The sequence below is a fragment of the Gouania willdenowi genome, chromosome 21 (genome assembly GCF_900634775.1).
Source record: "Gouania willdenowi chromosome 21, fGouWil2.1, whole genome shotgun sequence".
Taxonomy (NCBI): Eukaryota; Metazoa; Chordata; class Actinopteri; order Blenniiformes; family Gobiesocidae; genus Gouania; species Gouania willdenowi.
Window position 1 is genome coordinate 35225321 of NC_041064.1, and position 21788 is coordinate 35247108.

The 21788-nt window shown below is 36.5% G+C and overlaps 1 protein-coding gene across 1 annotated transcript in view; it reads right to left on the bottom strand.

Annotated features, from left to right (window-relative positions):
• Positions 1-172: 172 nt before the first annotated feature.
• The window catches only part of wars2 (tryptophanyl tRNA synthetase 2, mitochondrial), a 34893-nt gene continuing 13277 nt past the window's right edge, over positions 173-21788 (bottom strand). Inside the window, exons 2-6 of the mRNA XM_028436598.1 lie at positions 11951-12211; positions 5737-5817; positions 4455-4537; positions 3171-3289; positions 173-1224 (exon numbers count right to left, since the gene is read on the bottom strand). Coding sequence (XP_028292399.1) covers positions 776-1224; positions 3171-3289; positions 4455-4537; positions 5737-5817; positions 11951-12211 — 993 coding nt within the window. The 3' untranslated portion in view covers positions 173-775. The remainder of the gene's footprint in view (positions 1225-3170; positions 3290-4454; positions 4538-5736; positions 5818-11950; positions 12212-21788) is intronic.

A 21788-nucleotide genomic window follows, 5' to 3' on the forward strand; every position in this document is an offset into this window, starting at 1 on the left:
AAAAATGAGCTTGTTGACATAAACGTTTCGAAGACATAAAAAGGCAACATTTTTGTAATAAGATTTTTTTTTTTTTTTTTTTAAACAGAATGATCTCAACATGAAAATAGTAAAATAATAAACAATGTTTTTAAAATAAATGATCTTGTAAAAAGCATTTTGGTGAATTTTCTTTTTTACATACAGTATCTTCTTTAATAAAAATCCAATCATGCTTAAGCGTTTGTACAGGAAGTGGATATCAGTTAATATTTGTCCCTGTAACGTTGAAACAAACAATGCAAAGCAGTGAAACATTTCCACAGGAAACGAAGCTTGGAAACATTGGAAATTTTCAAAAAATGAAAACTTTTCACAGGAATTATTTATTGGTTATATTGGGAGTTATTTTTAAAACGGCTGATGCTGATATTTACTAGACATTTTTTAACCCATTGCTTTGAAACCCTGGTGCCTTAACGAGTTAATTTAAAATACATACAGTAGCTCACGTGATGATGTCATACACATGCACAGAGATGTTATTTTGCAGATTTGAATGAAACCGACATTGAAATCCAGATTGTTAAATATATAAATGTATTTGGCAAATGTTGGACAGATGGTGATGACCAAGAATTTCACTAAATATTTTTTAAAGTTCTAAAAACTCAAGTTTCCTTTATTTTTAACATACAAAGGAATAAATATACAATATAAACCAGGATGTTTAAATTCCTTTTAAAGACAAATAGACGATGAAGCAGAATGAGGATGAACTAAAGGGTCTCTCGTCTCAGGTGAAGCCCACCCTGTGTCGGACCTCAGCGATCACAGGTGAAGCCAGTTCCTTTGCTCTGCTGTTTCCCCGACTCAGCACCTGCTCCAGATGTGCTGGCTCCGCCCTGAGCCTGTGGATCTGCTCTCTGATTGGCTGCAGCCTCTGAACCACAGCCTCCGTCACCAGGGTCTTATAGGCCCCCGTGTCCAGCCCCGCGGCCCCCCTCAGGGCCTCGTCCACGCTGATCCCGGCCGTGGCGGCGTGGATGGTCACCAGGTTGGACACCCCCGGGCGTCTCTCTGGATCAAAGCTGACGTCGGAGGTGAAGTCGGTGACGGCGCGGCGGATCTTCAGGGCGATGTCGTCTGGAGAGTCGGTGATGGTGATGGTGGCCATTTTCTGAGGGTCGGACTTTGACATTTTGTTGGTGGGGTCACGCAGGGATTTGACCTTTCTAGTAGAGCCTGTGAAGAGAACCAAGAGACGACTTAATAAAACGGCACAACAAAACAAACATCACCATGAAACTTTGCTTTCCCATGTTTCCATAGAAACAGCCATAGCAACCAATTCTTTCCATTAAAGCCACACTGTGAATATAACACAAACAACTCTCTGTGTAAGTATGTTTATAAAAATATTATAATTATTATTTATAAAACTATTTTTACATGTTATAACTGTTACCGCTAAGGATGCACCGATTGATCGGTGCCAATGTCCCTGATTTTGGGGGATCGGCCGATACTTGCATATGAAACCGATCTTTTCTACCTCCGCTAAAGTCTTAACGCTCTCTCCCTTTCTGCTGTGAGATGACTGACAGGCCCCGCCCACCACGTCATGTGTGCATGCGCACACGCCAGCATGTGTCTGCTACAAAGGATAACAACAGTCACCTGGAGCACGGTTAGCTTAGCATGTTGTCGACGTTTGGTCGTATTACACAAAAAAAAAACAGAGCAAAGGATCGCAATTTAGAATTTGTGTAACGCAGAAAAGAGTCGTAAGTGGCGCTGCAAACAAAACGTAACAACAAGCAAACCTCATTCGCCATTTAAGAAACCACTACACTGCTGAGTATGCAGCATTTGAAGCTAGCAATCAAGCTAATGCTAAAGCTAAAGCTAGCAGGAGCAAAGAACTCATGGCCTGTGACATGTTCATTCTATTCATTACACGTTGACTTTTAAAAATGTTACACACTGCACTTTATTTTGGATTATTTTCTGTAGAATGTTTGACTTTTAGGAGCTTTTATCCTGTAAGTTGTTATAAGTTATCTTTAGATTCATATTTTTACATTTAAACATCCACAAAGCTGCTGCATTTGGACATTTTGCTTTTTGCTCTACGATTAAACCTAAAACTCAGGACACTTTATTGGTGGTTTAAGGTGTTTTTGTAGATTATTATTATATAAACCTCAAACATGGTGATTTTCATTATTTGTAAAAAAATAAAAAAAAAAATAAAAAAAAAAACTATTTAATGTTGTGCACTTTATTTTTGTCAAAGAGTTCCAAACAGTGGAACATGTTTAGTTTAATTTTCAAAACAAAGACTAAAGGAACTGAAATCATTTATTATTTTGGACAGCAATGCTTTAAACTACCTCATGTGCATTTAAAACAACACGTTTGTATTATTTCACGAGTTTTGTTGAATATTTTACAATAAAATAAGGTTTGAACATTGAACGTGTATAATGTCAGTTGGAAAAAATAATCGGGATTGGCCAGAAATGCTGCCATAGTCATAATTAAACAGCTGTGAAAACAAACATTAGCTACAATATAAGTTAAATATGTCTACGTTTAGACAGCAGATACTGTGGGTGTAATTTTAAAATTTTGACCAATGCTTTTGGTGGAAAAAGCCTCTCTATTACAGATTAGCATGTTGCTAACGTCGTACACTGACGCTGGGAGCGATGCATGAAGTTTCACTGATTTCACACGTTAGACGAGTTCCGTTAGTGATCAAAGTGAGGATGATGATGATGAATTAAAGGCACTGTGGTGATGAAGGCACATATTAGACGAAAAATGGCCGTCTCCTCCGCGTGTGTGTGTGTGTGTGTGAAGTGATGAGTCGACTATCAGAGCTAAGATCTTCTTTCCTTTTTTTTTTTTTTTTAGATTACATCTCAAACCTTCAGCGTCTCTGAGGATTTCCACATGTGGTTTGTGCATCGAGTGCCTTCTAAAGTCTTTGATTCAGTTTTACAGAGAAGGTGCTGATCTTAGTGTGTGTGTGTGTGTGTGTGTGTGTGTGTGTCAATCAGACCTTTGTTGTATCTGAATGATTATTAGTATATCTAACAGCTCTGCTCCGCTAACTCTGTTCTCAGTGTCTCCCGTTGGATGTGAGCGAGTACGTGCACGAGCACGTGCACGTGTGTTCTTACTGAGCAGAGCGCACGGTTCTGGGAACACGTCTCCATAGTGATGGTTAAAGATACGAGCCAGATCCTGAGCCAGCTCCAGGTGCTGGACCTGGTCCTCTCCCACTGGGACGTGAGTGGACCTGAAGGAAATCACATTTCACCTCATTAGTATTCATTATTATTCTTATTACTGATGCTAAACATTTATAGAAGTGCAGTGAATTTAATATGAAGGATCTAAAGTTAGTTTAGAAACGTTTTCAGAGCACAGATTTAAAACAACACTTTTGTAATTGAATATAAAATACACATTACTTACAGTCATTTGTTTCAACCTGCATATTTTGTTTAACAGAATAAAATGAAAAAGTCATGATTCTACTGTAGTAGAAAATATGAGACACTGAGTAACATCTTTACATGTTAGCATTCACACATTTTACATTTCATCCTTTAAACACTAAACAAAATAATTAAATATATGTAGAGAAGGTAAATCTCATGATTGACAGTTGAATTAATTTATTCAGTTATTTATTTACTTGCTTAATTACTTTTTAATATGTATTATCTATTTACTTAGTTTTTGTTTATTTTTAACTTATTTATATATTTACTTATTTATTTTTCATTCATGCATTCATTCATTCATTTACTTACTTATTTTATTCTTATCTATTTACTTAGTTTTTACTTATTTATTTTTCATTTATTCTATCTATTCATTTCTTTATTTTTTTTCTTTATTTATTTATTATCTATCTACTTAGTTTTAGTTATGTATTTCCGATTTGTTTATTAAACAATGTATTGATTTATTTACTTAAATACTTTTTTAAATGTATTATCTATTTACTTTGTTTAATTGATGAATCACTTTTTATTTAGTTCTTACTTATCTATTTCTTACTTATTTACATAGTTATTACTTATCTATTTACATATTTATTTACTTCTTTATTCAGTTATTAATCTATGTACTTATTTATTTAATTATCACTTATTTTATTCAATTCCACTTTATTTATATAGTGCTAATTACAACAATAGTCATCTCGTAGTGCTCATCAAATATAAAAATTAAAGAAAAAAAACAACAAATCCACATGAACAAACATCAGCTACAGTGAAGAGAAAAAAACTCCCTTTAAATGGGAATAAATCACCGTTTGAACCACGGGTCAGATGTGGAGAACAACTTTATTTCAGATTTATTCCTTGTATGTTTATGGTTTAATTCAACACTAAATATTTAAGATGTGTAACATCTGTACATTTCGTTTCTACGTGTGTATAAACTCTTACTTGTAGAGGAGAATATCAGCGGCCTGGAGGACAGGATACGTGTAGAGACCAACGCTGCCCTCCTGCTTCACTTTGCTCTTCATCTGCAGGAAAACATGTTAGCGTTTAGCTATAGCTTCACAAAGAACCGTTAGCACTTCCACGACTCATCGACTCTCAGACAAACGAGTCACGGGGGAATAAAATGTGACACTTTCCAGCATGTTGGAGATCAACTCGTCTGTCGACTGTTCTGGAAACTTCTAAAAGCCATGTTCAGATGTGGCAACGCAGGCAGTGATCACATTATAAACACCAGTTGAACTCACGTGGAAGGATTTTATAAAAGTTAGAGAGGAAACACTCATTAGAAGATTCACTGAAGTGACTTATGTTCAAATGAAATTACATTTAACTTCTCTGGATCTAACACTTAAAATCAAACTGGGCCATATGTGAAATGTGATGGATTACGTCCTTAAAGTTCATATGAACTATACAGCTGGGCCCGCGGAACGTCTACACGCCGAATAGCACGTGCCACGTTCCCGAGAATTCAGTCAAATGACTCGTTTCCACCGATTAAAAGATGGTCCCCTGGGAGCCCCCTGGCACATACGGAGTAATGGGCCCCATTCATATATTGGTATGTGTTAATGATTGTGTACCACCAACTGTATTTGACTCACAAATAAATGAGAAAATGACTTTATTGGAAATTGCCAAAAAAAGGGTCCCCTGGGCCCCTAATCAAATTGTGTGAGGCATAATTGTAATCTACATTGAATAACCTTTGAAACAATATATCACACGTCTATGTTCTCATAAATTTGAAAATGCCCGGAAATGGGGGGTTTGCCCCCGGGCCCCATTTAAAAAAAAAATGGGACCCCTGGCGCCCCCATGACATGTACGGGGTAATGAGCAACATTTATATATTGGTATGTCCCAATGATACGTATTATTTGACTGGCAAATAAATAAGACATGGACTTCCGTTTTTTTCTCTTTTGGGGCCCCAAATCAAAAATCGGGCTCCGAGCGTCGATGTGTACACATCCATAGATTATAGCTATCAAATATCAGCCAGATCCGTTCACAAATAACAGAGAAGTAGCTATTTTAACTAGTGTACACAACGACAACAAAGTGAGGGGTGTTTAGAGTCCGGTAGACCGGCCTAAATAAAAGCCTAATACTGGAGCTTTTTAAATCCCAGAAGGGCTGATATCAGCAGATAAATGAATTAGAAGATAGTAGACGGCAGTAGGAGGAGGAGGTAGATGAGGGGGGGGGGTCTGACCTTCCACTGAGGTAGATGACGGAGGCGTGGCATGCTGGTCAAACAGCCCAGGATCCAGGAGAGCTCAGCGTGCTCTGAGACCTGTAGGATGGAACCATCAACACATTTAACATTACAAACTCTTCTAATGTTAATTATTAACCATCAAGTGTTTCTGATTTTCACCAGTAGCTGCTGCTAATCTAGACTGGGTTATTCCTTATTGTATGTGTGATATAATTATTACATTAGTAACATGTTTAAATATTGTTATTAATTATTATTATTATTATTATTATTATTATTATTATTATTGTTATTATTATTATTATTATTATTATTATTATTATATCAGTGGGAGCACAGTAACATGTTTAAATATTGTTATTATTATTATTATTATTATTATTATTATTATATCAGTGGGAGCACAGTAACATGTTTAAATATTGTTATTAATTATTATTATTATTATTATTATTATTATTATTGTTATTGTTATTACTATTATTATTACATTAGTGGGAGCACAGTAACATGTTTAAATATTGTTATTAATTATTATTATTATTACTATTATTATTATTATTATTATTATTATTATTATTGTTATTGTTATTATTACTATTATTATTATATCAGTGGGAGCACAGTAACATGTTTAAATATTGTTAATTATTATTATTATTACTATTATTATTAAATCAGTGGGAGCACAGTAACATGTTAAAATATTGTTATTAATTATTATTATTATTATTACATTAGTGGGCGCACAGTAACACATTTAAATATTGTTATTAATTATTATTATTATTACATTAGTGGGAGGACAGTAACATGTTTAAATATTATTATTTTTATATCAGTGGGAGCACAGTAACATGTTTAAATATTTTTATTAATTATTATTATTATTATTACATTAGTGGGAGCACAGTAACACGTTTAAATATTGTTATTAATTATTATTATTATTATTATTACATTAGTGGGAGCACAGTAACATGTTTAAATATTAATTATTATTATTACATTAGTTGGAGGACAGTAACATGTTTAAATATTATTATTATTATATCAGTGGGAGCACAGTAACATGTTTAAATGTTATTAATTATTATTATTATTACATTAGTGGGAGCACAGTAACACGTTTAATTATTGTTATTAATTATTATTATTACATTAGTGGGAGCACAGTAACATGTTTAAATGTTATTAATTATTATTATTATTATTACATTAGTGGGAGGACAGTAACATGTTTAAGTAGCTGCAGCATCACACTCAGGATGTGTAAATGAGTTTTCATGAGGTTTTCCAAAAATAAAGCTCTCATGAAAAAACACTTTATAATATTTATATTGAAGTTCATAGATGTTTTATTTATATACTAGTTAAAAACAGCCCCAACAGTAAACTTCATAAAAAGTAAAAAGTTCATAGGATTAAAATTCATGGAGAGGTTCAGACTCTTTAGCTAGCTAGCTCATTTAAAACATGTACACTTATTTCATGTCTCTTAGAAGAAGCGGAATCAGGAATCGTTAGGAATCGGAACCGAAACAAGGAATTGGAATCGTTCAAATTCCAACAATACCCATCCCTAATCACTAATACATCTTTTCTTCTTCTTCTTGTCGCTCTCCTTCACAGATGTAGAGATCAGCTGTCAGGATGAATCTGGTTGTCTTCTGCAGTGAGTCTAGAGGCCGTAGAGCAGACATAGGCAACCGGCAGCTCGGGGGCCACATGTGGCCCTTGTTCTAATTTTGTGCGGCCCCCTAAAACAAATCCTCAAAAATTCTATTTCAATAAGTTGGAAGGAACATAAAGCCCAAGATAATACACAAAATAAATCAACAGCAAAATGCACAAATTACACAAATTTTTTTTTTTTAAAAATACACAAAATGACAAAGACAGACACAACAAGCACTTAAACGAACAAAATGACTACGAAAACAAAACAACACATTACAGAATAGCTTTAAAGACACAAACTGTGAACAAAATTACACTAAATGACAAGAAATTACAGAACGTGACCCCAAAATAACACAAATCAACATAAATAAATACAAAAAATGACGGAAAAATACACAAAATTACATCAAGAACACAATAAATAACAAAAATACACATAATGACTCAAAAAACATGTAAAATGACTAAAAACTGACAAAACAACAAAATCATTCTCAGATCAGTCATCATTCTAATGCTGACATAAATGTTGATAATGTGGCCCTGGGATCAGATGCTATCACAGGTTTGTTGCCCCCGCTGTGATGGAGTTGCCCATCCCTGCCATAGAGCTTCTCTGGAGGTAGGGGGGTGGTCTTGGCGGTGTTTCCTCCCTCACTGATGGAGGCTTGATGTCCAACTGGTCCATGGTAAAGGTTTGTAGTGGAACCAGTGGAACAGTGGTGTCTGTGTTTCCAGAGCTGGTCTTTGGAGGAGAAGCTCAGGGTGAGGTCATCCTCACAGAAACCACGAGGTGTTGGACAGACCATGACAGCACACGTCAACGACCACAAAGGCACTGGAGACACAACTCACCAGTATCTGATCCAACAGACATGCTAGCGGAGTTGCTAATCGGTCTTTAGCATTAGCATGGTAGGAAAAAAAGCTAGCTGGTGCTTTCACAAAAATGACATTTGCCCTATTCATGACTGCCTTGAAACATTTCCCATCATGCCTTGCGTTTTTTACTGGCACCGTTTACGGTTATGTTCACTGTTAGCAACTATAGCACGCCATAATAGGAAAATGCATATAACTTTCAAATGCGAAGTTCAAACTGCTTCATATTTGATACACATGATGACTGTCCATCCCTAAACAAGACTCGATATGAAAATTACCCATCATGCCTTGCATTCTCAGAGGGCACTGCCTTTTGTGGAGTCCAACGCTAACAGCTCCAGCGGAAAGACAATATGTCGTGTTGACTTCAAAATAGTGTTGGATGAATCTTATAAGATGGGAACATGTCTCTGATGAAGAAAAACATTCTGTGATCAGTGGGAGGGGCCTATAATGTCACTGGAAAACTATTCGCCATCACATTCTAAATGCTGTATCTTCACTATTTTTCAATGGATTTGCATCAAATTCACTGAGAGTGATTTTTAACTGGTTTACCTTTTACACTGGCTTTGTTCGACTGGCGCCATTTAGCATGCCATTATAGAAAAACTGCTATAACTCCTACATACAATGGTCAAACAGCCTCATATTTGATACACATGATGTTGCTCCAGGGTTCTGTGAGGCCACATCTTCACCTCTTCTGAGAAGGTTGACTGTCGTCCTGCTGCTGGACCCTTCAGAGCCAGTCATAGTGCATCTTCTGCACTTGGCGTCGGTCCTCTACACCAGGGGTGTCAAACTCATTTTAGTTCAGGGGCCACAAGTGGGCCACAGATTTTATGCAGGAAAATGAGTAATTTCAACATTACTGTGCCCTAGTTTTCATTTCTACATATACATAAAAAACTAAATAAGAAACTTACAGTATACAAGCAATAAACCACAGAATAACCAATGAACGAACGGTACACAGACTGTGACAGATATCAGTCCGAATAGGATATTCACTTTAAATCTCCTAGACTTTCTGACAAATTTCTATTTAATTAATAGAATTGAAGAATTTTGTTAGAATTTTGAGTTTTTTCCAACAGTTTAAGATTAAAAATGACTGCAATAATGTGATATAAGCAGGAAAACTATGAGCCCCTGCAAATATTGTTGAGCTTAATTTACACAATGACTCATGTTTTCTATGTTATTTTTTCTTTCTCCTGCGGGTCGAATTATATGCTCCAAAGGGCCAGATTTGGCCCCCGGGCCTCGAGTTTGACACTATTGATCTACATTGTCTGTTTCCTTTGGCTTTGTTCCATCTTCCCATAATGCAACACTTGCAGCACTAAGACGTCTTCAAGGAGAAAAAACCTCTTGTACGCACTTTGTAATACCTGCCAAAAAACCTTTGGACAGAAATGTATAATTAATTAAAATAATTTAAGGGAATGATTACATTATTTCTTATGTTATTAGTATATAATGATAAAATAGAGTTTTTAGAGAGTGATGTGATAAAGGATTTATGACAGAGAATGTGCTAAAGTGCCAAAGCTAATAGAAAGAAACTTGGTTGATTTTAAGTAAATATTTCAGACGTAACTTAAGCTCTAAAATGTAAATGTAGAACAAAATCTGTGAAGAAGTGTTGTTTTCTCTTTTCAGAGATGAAGCAGTTTGTGAAAGAGTTACTGACATGTTGACAATGTCAGATGTGGAAGAGGGTAATTAATTACATAGCGCCTCCTAGTGGGAGAGAATAGTGGTGGCCAGCTTTATCTTTAGTGCTTGAACAAGTCTAAAATAAAATTATTAATATATATTATTCTTCTAATTCTTATATCTTTATATTGTAGGTATGTTTCTTATTTTTAGTAACATTACAATCATTGCCATTATCATAAATATTATTAATATAATTATAATTATCATCATTATGTCATAGTGTTATTATTTAATTTAATCTATTTTACAGGGACAGTTAGCAAAGAGCTAGTTTACATCCACAGTCCCTGGACATGTAAACATGGTCATTATTATTGTCATCATTATTAATGTCATAATAATATTAATAAAAAGGTAAATGTGTCAATATTCATTATATTTTTAAACCAATAAGTAGTAATAAAATTAATCAATTAGATCAAAAATGATGGCGTTTAAAAACAAAGGTAATTGGAAACATGGATGTGAACTTCGATCGGAGGTTAGCATTAGTGTTGCTAATGCTAAAGCTAACGCTAACCTCCGTCACAGGAGGCCAAAAACTGCTTCGTGGAGTGAAAAAACTGGAAAATAGGACGTTGACCACAGGAATATGAAAGCAGCAGGCGCTCTGCGTGTGTGTGTGTGTGTGTGTGTGTGTGTGTGTGTGTGTGTGTGTGTGTGTGTGTGTGTGTGTGTGTGTGTGTGTGTGTGTGTGTGTGTGTGTGTGTGTGATAGTAGAGTTGGTGATGAGATGAACGTGGTTTAAAGAATGTTTAAAGCCTGATATGTTGTTAATCCTGGTGAGAAATTAAGTTTTCATTCATAGCAAAACAAGAAGCCGCAAAAGGATAACTGTGTGTGTAATAGATTATATCAGATTATATCAGATTATATCAGCATTACGTCCACAATTATCACACAGCCATAAAAACAACTTTAGAGAAAGAAGACTTATAGCAAACATCTTTCCACAATGACTTCCTTTAACTCTGCGGTGTCAGAGCACATGAAGGCAGTGATTCAGCACTTTTACAAACCAGAGTTCAACCACTGACTTTTTTAGTGAGCTCAGTGTTTTCTCTGGGTCGTGTCGTATTTTTACACGTGCACGAGGCATGTTTAACACATGGGTCAATGCCGACAAGTTATAGCATTAAAGTGAACCAGGATGAAGGGAGAGCTGTGCAGTGAGCAGCAGCAGGAGAAACGTGACTTTAAATGACATGTTTCTAATATCACACACAGAAAAAAAAATGGTTAGGCATTATTAAACAATAAGAAAATGTTATTTGTGTAATAATAATAATTCCCTGGCAGTATAACTCCAATGTTTAAAGCAGAGATGGGCCACATTATCAATATTCATGTCAGCATTAGAAAAATGACAGATCTGAGCATTAACACAAGGAAAAACAAAGGAGTTTAGTGTGTTCTTTAATTTTGTGCATTTATGTTGGCGGTATGTACGTTTTTGGAGTCGTTTTGTGCATTTCTTTGTCATGTTGTGTTTTTTTGACAATTTTGCGCAGTTTTTTAAAGTCAATTGTGCATTTTTGAACTTATCTCATGCATTTTTCTGTCATTTTGAATATTGTTGCTGTCTTTTTGAGTTTTTCTGTCATTTTATGGGTTTTTGGAGTCATTTTTTGTGTGTTTTGAAATTATTTTGTGCATTCATACTTAATTTTGTGTAGTTTTACCCTCCTTTTGTGTGTTTTTGTTGTCATTTTGAGTGTTTGAGTCGTCATTTTGTTTATTTTTGTTGTCAATTTGTGTATTTTTGCTGTCCTTTTGTGTATTTTTCTATCATTTCGCGTATTTTTGCTCTCACTGAGTATGTTGTCATCTTGTGTAGAAAAAAACAGTTTATTTACTTTATGTTATTTAGTTGCATCAGTACGTCAATCCTCCATCAGCCTCACTAACGTACCTGGGACTGCTGGAAGAGGATCACCTTCTCTGGGTCGATGCCACAGGCCAGCAGGCTGGCTGCCATGTCCAGGATGTTTTCTCTGAGCAGCGTTGGGTCCTGAGGTTGTGTGATGGAGTGAAGGTCAACGATGCTGTAGAGCACCGACGAGTGCTGCTCCTGCAACGACACCCAGTTCTCCAGAGCTCCCAGGAAGTTACCCAGGTGGGGCACTCCGGTGGGCTGTATGCCTGAAAACACACGGCTGCTTCCTTTACGCTCCTGGAAGAGAAGGATGGACATCAGCACCTGATTTATTCATAGGTTTGTGCTCTTCTTATATGTATATATTTATACTGTATATATACATCAGGGTTATTATTACTGAAGTTCAATTACAATTAATCACATTTGCTGAGCCTCCAATAAATAACCTAATAAAAGTCAACTTTCCTCTTGTGTTTACATTCTGTTAGCATTTCTTATGATAACGAGTCCTTAATCAGCTGTAAAATACACTAAAAACAAATATCTATCATCTAATTTATATCATATACCTGTATATATATACACTACCGGTCAAAAGTTAAAGAACACCCTAATTTTTCCAGTTATTTATTGCAATTCAAGTCGTGCAAGTCCAACGAACTGAAAATCCAGAGGTTAAAAAAGGTTTGGTTACCCAGAACTGAAAAATAATGTACATTTCAGAATAATTATACAAACAGGCCTTTTTCAGGGAACATGAAGTGGGTTAATAATTTAAAGATGTTCTGCAGCAATGAAGGTTGAATCAGCCTTGAAAGCTGATGCTACTCATTCCTACAGATGTTCCAACTTTTCTTGGTTCCTTCCAACTCCCTCTGTCTACATAACAGCAGTGTTGGAACACACTGTGGTACCAGACCCTCATGAGCACCTGCTGAACAAAGTGAAACAATAAACTGAATCATTTTAAGTAAAAAACTGGAAAAGGTGTGGTGTTCTATAAGATTTGACCGGTAGTGTAGATATATAACCTGAAAAATGAACTCAAGTGTAAATTGCCAAAATGACACCAAATATAGCCTCACATGCATTTTTGTGGAAAATATCACGCATTTACTCGCAATTTGTTTTTGTAAACATGTGGTCAGAGAGACAGAAACATTGATTCTCGCACAAAATTTGACGTAATATAAGGCCAGACAAAAAATACATAACTCTATAACACGGACTACATCCTCACCCACATGTTAGCAAGTGTAACAAACAGCTGGATGTCAAATCTTGACCCTTTGAAGAACAAAACATTTTCAGGGACCCCCCCATCGCAACCAAATTTGAACAAAATGGCTGAAAAAAAAATATGTCACCTTTATTAAAAAAGGTCAAAATTGTTATTATTTTAATTTAAAATCCGTAAAAATTAATAAAATGTGCAATCACATATTTTAAAACGGTAATAATAAGTTTTTTGAGTGCAAAAAAAATTTGCAACTATTTTTCATGCTCATTCCACCTGCCACGGTCCTAGTTCGGGAACCACTGGGTTAAACTAGCGCGGAGCTAATGCGAAAATGGGTAAACTCTGAAACAGAATGGGTGACATTTTGAAATGGAAAATATTATTCACTATATAAAAATGCAAGTCCCAACATGTAACAAACAAGAACTTTGTTCCACAGCTTCTTCCTCTCCCTGCAGTCAGAACCGACCTACTTCAGTCCATCTGGTTCCAACCGGCCTCATGAATACCGACACTGACCCAGGCCAGAACAGAGGCTAACGTGCTAGCTCATGCTACCAATTATCCATGTGATACAATTAGAAAACAAGCAGAGCATGAAACCACACCAACATGCATAAACCATGTCTTTTCCACCAAATTCATTACACACTAGATTAGAGCTCAAATGAAGCAGAAATACAAAAACAGAGCCAAACTCTTCTTTGATTTGGAAACATTCAGAGACACTGGAGTCCAACGGTGGTTTAGGCTTCTTTCCAACAAAGATCATTTGTTTTCACCCATAAGGAGAGTTTTTGACGAGTTGAGAAATGATGCAATGGCAGTGACTTAAACCTCAGAAACTAAAGAAATCTAAAGAGAAGAAGAAATAAGAATCGACTCCAACTCTCAGTCCAAAAACCAGCATGTTGGGGTCATCTGAGTTTTGAATAAATGAATATGAGTCATTTTTAAAAAGGTTTTCTGAGGACAACCCCATCAATTCAACTCAGATCTATTTATCTAGAAGCAAATAAAACAAACTCACCTTATATATAGTTGACGGAGAGGAAAACCTTCCTTTGAACAAGAACAAACCTCCATCAGAAGAAATCTCAGAGGTGGTTTAGAGATGACTTTCTGTTTCAAAATGTCCTCATTTCTGTTTCCGAGATTAACCAATCCCCACGTCAGTTTATCCATTCGTTTCCGGTTCATCGTCTTTCCCCGTTTAGACGACTTTACGGATATTAAACTTCTTTAAATTGTACCAAACATGATAAAATGGGTTTAATAGAGTCAACGACTTTATTATTTTGTATTTACGGAAGCCATGAGTACCTCAGGTTTCAGCAAAACATCCGTTCTTAGGCTTCAAAATAAAAGTCATCAGACTCAACAGCCTCAGGCTGTAAAACGTGAGATGGCGTTTTAATTTGAAGGAACCAGAAGTATACATGACAAAGTAAGCTGAAAAGTTGTTCTTTCCATTTATTTTTAAAAAGTTAACATATATATCAATGTATTGTTTGATTAATAAATACAGACTGTAGTTAAATGAAACATTGATATAACTTCACCTTTAAAAATGAATAGAAAACAACAGCTTTCAATTTACTCTTGTATCAAAAACAGCACATATTCATGACATCACGTGTATTTCTGGTTTCTTCAAAATACGTTTATTTGAGGCCGTTTAGTCTGATGACTTTTATTTTGAAGCCTGAGGCCAGGATGGAAAGAATGTAACATCAGTCAGGGTGGACCACACCCACAGATTAGAAACAATCAGCTTCAAACCAGGAACCGTACAGGAAAGTAGTCTTTACACCGATCTGATCGACTATATCGGCTCGGCCGATATTTGGCATTTTATGCAATTAATGTGATTGTCTGTAATGTCTTAATTTGCCGATCCGATCAACGATGACATTGTCGTGATGAAACTTTCTGTTGATAATCCCACTGCATTGCTTTATCGTCTCATTTACACTGAAGAGTTGTTTGCTTTACGTCACGCGGCTTTATTTCACTCACATTTGTGCACAAAGATGAAAACATATGAGTGAACGGCAAAAATGTTGATCGGTTGGAGCGAAGCGACTGAGTGCCGGACTCTTCCCCACTCTACTGGCTCTGAAAGCGCGGGCAGTGTCTGCTGTTAGTGTGTGTGTGCACAGGTTCACAGCGAAGGTGGGGCGCACACACATGTGTGTGCCCCACCTTCGCTGTGAACCTGTGAATATGGACCAAAAGCAACAGCAGGTTTTGCGATGCCACAGTCAGAAAATATCTTTGCTCCACTAATGCTAATGCTAATGCTAATTCTGATGGAGGCTTCATGTAGTTCCAGTGTGGTCTGCCTCCACAGCTTCATCTCTCTTGTAGTTGACACAGTTCACTGTTCAGGGACTAAATTAAATGGTTTTTAAGTGCTGGAGTGAAGTTCACATTTACATCTGCCATGTTTTTTTCAAGTGCTCGGTCTGCATCACATTTTAAAAAGCGGAGCCATGACGCTCCTGTGCTTGCATGTTATGTTATATTCAGGTCCAGCATGGAAATTCTTCAACTCTTCCACTCACTCACAGCCACAAGGCTGCATTTAGGTCCTGAAACATGGTACCATTTGATTTTCCATGAATATGTATCAGGTTGTACAGAAGGAATTCGATCAGTACCTTAAATTAAAAAACAACCTGAATTCATATGATCAGATCAGTGATCGGCCCAAAGCTCCTGATCGTGTAAAGCCTACAGGAAAGGATAAAAAGAGGAGAAAGCACAGACTGCAAAGGGAGGGATAAGGCTAAGGAAGTTAGCTTTCACATTTAAATGTGATTATTTTGAGAGACAAAGTCCGGTGTTTGTTTATTTCTCCCTTCTCAGTGCCTGAAGAGTTCAAATAACAGCATCTCTGGGTTGAGCCAGGTCCAACCCTGCATCTACTGGTCCCAACCCTCCATCCACTGGTCCCAACCCTCCATCCACTGGTCTGAGGGAGAGAGACAGGAAGGAACTGGGTGCTTATGTCATTACTGACGAGGTAATTGCACTGGAGAGCCATTGATGCCCAGAGCCTCTTAAGAGGTGTCAGGATTGATTTGGGTGCGGACGGGGCCCCTTGTCTGGCTCATGTGTGTTCTCACCTCGAGCTGACACGCCAAACGCATGTTCCCCTCATGTTCCGTCCCCCCGGGGAGCCCATTAGCAATGCAGACATGGTAATGTTGTCATTTGAGCCAATCGAGTGTCAAATGAGAGTCAACGCCACGGCTAACTGGCCACTGGGCACTGATGGGAGCGCTAGGCTAGGCTAGTCCACCACAGACCTCCATGTGTTTGATAAACATGTGCTACTGCAGCTGCTACAGCGTAGCTTACAGCAGCGTGTAAATCAGCCCGTGCACGATGACAGAGGGGACAGCAAGTGTTGTAAAGCAACTGATGCTGGTAAGGAATACTGCACAGCTAAGCCAGCAACACTGAAATATTTATTATCCAGCAAACTGTAAACCTGTGATGGTGAGTCTGTAAAGCTTCATGATTGACTTTCCATCCTATGAGGGACTCAAACCCATGTGGATCAGACACAGTTCAGCTTCTATACATCCACATTCAACATCTAAACATGAAGACTACGTAGAAAACATGTTCATACTAAACCTGTAATCACTTTGTTTCATTTTACTTGTCACTTTATTGTAAACATGTATGTAGGGATGACGTATATTCTGCAAAAATTAATAATAGATAATAATAATAATTCATGTTAGTTAAAAGTGCCTTTCAGACCACCCAAGGACGCTTTACAAAAAAACTGAATAATACAAAAAATAAAGAAAAAAGAACAGAATTTGTTTCAGAATTCACATTTAAAAGGAATCTGAAACAGAGTTGGAGTTAATTATATTTTTAAATTACAATTACGGCTTCAATTATCAATGTTCAATTACAACTCAATTATGATTACTTTAATCAGCATTTTTTCCAATTACAACTCAAATTATATTTATTATTTTCCCCTGAAAGTCAATCACTTTCTTAAATCAGCTGTAAAATACACAAAATTATTCTCTATAATATAATTTGTTTCTCTTCTCTTGGTTTTCATATTAGTTTTACTAATCAATGAAAATATTATATATATACATATATTTATATATATATATATATATATATATATATATATTATTTTTTTAATGTGGGCGTCTGAGCCTTTTTCTGTCAGTGGGAGAAGTTGATATGAAACACATTTTAATAATTGTTAACTACATACAGTATATGTGTAAGCTATAGAACTGTAACATGATCCCACAGGTTTGCGTTTGAATTGCAAATGACAATTTGTATAGTATTTCTATGGCAATTACAATTACAATGTCAATTATCTGAACTCAATTACAATTCATTTACGATTATAAAAGAAACACTAGAACTGCAAGCAGTTATGAAAGGGGGCCAAGCCTTCCCGCGCGACTCGGTCCCCAGGTTTCGCGGAGCCCGTTGAAGTACGTCACGAAGGATGACGGGGTTGGGGCGAGCTTCAGGGCACAGGCCAACGTGCCATTTGCTGTGAACACGTGGATGTGAAGTTTTGGAAGATGTGATTTAAAGTGTGAAAGTTACAGGCCAAAATGCATTTGCACCCATTATAGCGCCACCTAGTGAGTGGTACACTTTTTGGTATGGGTGATCTGTGTGTTCTTCTATAGTTACACTGTAAATTTCACAGCCCTCAACATAATACTTCAGCTTGTTTATTTATATGTTATGTAGTAATAAGCCACGCCCACTTTGACCAATCGTGATTAACTTCAAGATACGGCCCCAGGAGCGAACCAAGGTCATACCCACCAAATTTGGTAAAAATCGGTCGTGCCATTTAGGAGATATAAATTTCTCATAATTGCAGTGCCCCCTAGAGGCCTAATTTATTCAAATCTGGCTCATACCCTCACAGTCCCATGCTAAACAAGGATCTCAGATTTGGTGTTGTTAGCACTTATTTTGACCGAGATATGCAACAGTTTGGTTTTTAAAGCTAGCTAGAAAACTTTACTCGTTAATATTTTGCGCATATTTTGCCTGAACAATTGTTTTTGCTGAACTGTAGATTAGGTCCAAATGAAGACTCTACGTGCCAAGTTTCACGCTGACTGGACAAAACTCCAAAGAGATATTCGAAAAAGTAGGTTTTTGATATGTAGTGACTTACAAAGAACAATGTGCTGTGGGAGTGGGCGTGGCCTATGTCAGAAGATGCCACTCTATGTAGGAAACATGTGGATATGAATTTTATGAAGATGTGAATTAAATTGTGAAAGTTAAAGGCCAAAATGTTTTTGCAATTATAGCGCCACCTAGTGGCACAATTGTTGGTATGGGTGGTCTGTGTGGTCTTCTATATCTACCCTGTAAAATTAACTGCCCTCAACATAATAATTCAGCAGAATTAATGTTTGTTTATTTATGTGTTATGATGTAATAAGCCACGCCCACTTTCACCAATCGCGAATACCTTTAAGATATCGCCTCAAGGGGGACCCAAGATCATACCCTCCAAATTTAGTAAAAATTGGTCATGCCATTAAAGAGATATACTGTAAATTTTCGTTATTTGTAGCGCCCCCTAGTGGCCTACATCATTCAAATTTGGCGCATACCCTCACAGTCACATGCCAACTAAGGATCTCAGTTTTGGTGTTGTTAGCATTTATTTTGACCGAGATATGCTCCAGTTCGCATTTTTATTGCTAATTAGAAAACTTTACTCGTCAATAATTTTAAAATCGGAGCCCGATTTTTGATTTGGGACCCAGGGGGGCCCTGAGTACCCTAAACAACAACTCTTCGTTAGCTCTCGTTAGATCGGAAAGGAGTTTGGTATGAATACGCTATGAATGATCATGATGTGACGCTCAGAACCCTTTTTTTTTTTTTTTGAAATGGGGGCTCACCATTTCCAGTAATTTCCAAATTTATGGGAACATAGTTGTGTGATATATTGTTTCAAAGGTAATTCAACATACAGTAGATTACAATTATGACTCGCACAATTCGAATAGGTGACGCCAAAATGTCTTTGGAACCGCACTTTGAAATTATTTTTGAAATGGCAAAACAAGGCGTGTCATCTTCAGAAATCACTGCAAATATATATATATATATATATATATATATATATATAGTGAGAGTGGAAGAGGTTTTTTAGCAAAATATGTAAGGAGATTTTGCACAGAAAATAGTTCAATGGACATTTTAAATAGTAGGGAAATATAGAGATAATTCATATATTTTAGCAAAACAGAAGCGTCATCATGTGTGTGCTTTTATTTTGAAAAGAAATCAGTAGATTTTTAAATGTTTGTTGTTTATCCTTTCTTGACCCTGATAAAGAAATATGCCTTGTTTTCAATTTAGTTTTTTTCAATTTGAAAAAGAAAACCAAATAACCAATCTTTTTTTTTTTTTTCAATTTCCTTTTCTGAACGAAAAATTCAATGACTAAAACATACACTGACCGAGAAACTCAATCTACCTACGCCTACAAATAAAGTTTCCTGTCAGTTTGGAGCTATGGAAAGCTCCGTCTGAGCACAAACCGCGCTGAATCAAAGTGTAAAAATGATCAACCTTCGCTCAGAGTCTCAGACTAGTGCAGCCTTTTATGAAATCTTATTAACATCTCCGAGAGCTTCAAAACATTGAAAAATGTCTTCTTTGCAGAAGTTTGACCTCAGAACCAGATCACGAACATAAATCAAAAGCTACTTAATGCATTTCCTCTGTGTGTCATTTTTTGGAAATCTTTTCAAAGATGGACCAAGACACATGATGGGAGAAGAACTTTAAAAAAAAAAAAAAAAACATAATCTAAAACACTGGGAGTCACCAAGAAGATTAAAAAGTAGTTGAGATGTTTGAGCGTCAAAGAGAAGTTCCAGATTAATGTGGTGATACGCAGAACGCGGCACAGAGTCCGGTTTACTTTACTCAGAAAATTTATCAAAAACCAACTTTGAAGAACAGCAGACATAAATCCTCCTCCAAAAAAAACTCTAACTGTTTTCTCAGTTTAATAAAGCAACAGAGGCTGAGCGGGTGGCGCTATCCGTCATTCCCTACTGTCTCCTGACCTCTTTGTCTAAAGCACTTCCTGTTTCAGTCATCAGATACCTGCTGATGACACAGCACAGACACACAAACTCTACTCATATTTTACACTGACAGCCACGGCTCTGTCCTACCACACCGTCGCTAAGGTGATGAAAGCACTTCATCCACGCCTGCCATATGCTGAATGTATTACACACCGTGCATGTGTTTATGTGTGTGTATGACACAAACAGAAGGTTACACACACTCAAAGCCCATGTTTTCACACTCACTGCGGCTCTACCTTTCCAGGAATACGTGTTCATTTGTCTGTGTGTGCGGTAACATCCGCAGGGATGGAGGTCATGTGCAAACACCGACGCACCTCTGCACGTGCGCACGTCTTCGCCTACATCAACATTTAGTGAAGCTGTGAAGGTGTCCGACCATGTAACTCTGACAGCTCCCATTGAGAATCAACAACAGAAGCTAAATGATCAGGCAGACGAGAAACGGACCAACTCTGGAATAAAGTCCAAACTATTCCAAGGTTTTTATTAAGAAAAACTAAAAGCTGAGTTTTCCATGAAGCAGAACAATGACTCATCGTTCAATGGAGACTATTTGGATATAATTAAAGTAGTAGGTAACACTTTACTTAAAGTTTTAAACATAAAAACACAATTGTATTTGGCAATTGAAAATACACGGTTGCGTCAAGTGTCAAAAACCAAAATGTTCCATATCTCTACGAATATTTATCATACAAGTCCGATGCATACATTTATGAAAAGCTCATCTCAAGTGGAGTATTTTATATCGTTGGACCGAAGCTGTACGACCTACCAGTAATTAGATTGGTAGGGGTCAATATTCATGACGTCACAAAAAACCTAAAACAATTTTTTTCCCTATACATTGGCCCCTGGTAACATTGAACAATATTTCCTTTCAATGTGTGACCTTGACCTTCACTCAAGGTCTTATTTAAGGTCAAGAACTCCTCAGAAAAATGAACAAAATAAGACATCAACGCTCTTAGGACGACAAAGCTCAGCCAAAAAAAAAAAAAGTTTTTCCCTATAACTTGGCCACTGGTACCATTGAACAACATTTCCTTTCAATGTGCAACCTTGACCTTTGCTCAAGGTCATATTTAAGGTCAAGGTCAGCCTTCTGTTTTTCCTGCATTATTACTTTCAATTTAATTAGTAAAAACAACAAACTTGTCAACAAATTCAGATACAGGTTGTCATTTTTGCCAATTTTTTCCATTTTCAATAGCCAAATACGTATTTGCCTTGCGAATACAGGTCTTGCCTAGCTATTATTGAAATTATAAATGATGAAATATGTTGCTGTCACAATCAAAATTTTCAATTATAATTTAATGCAAAACTGGGGAACCATGTTACAGTTCAATGTACAGTTCTATACATACTGTATGTAGTTAATTATTATAAAAATATGTTTTATGTCAAGCTTTCCCACAGTTTACCATTAAAAAAAAATAAAATGAAATCCTATATTTTCATTGATTAGGAAGCATAA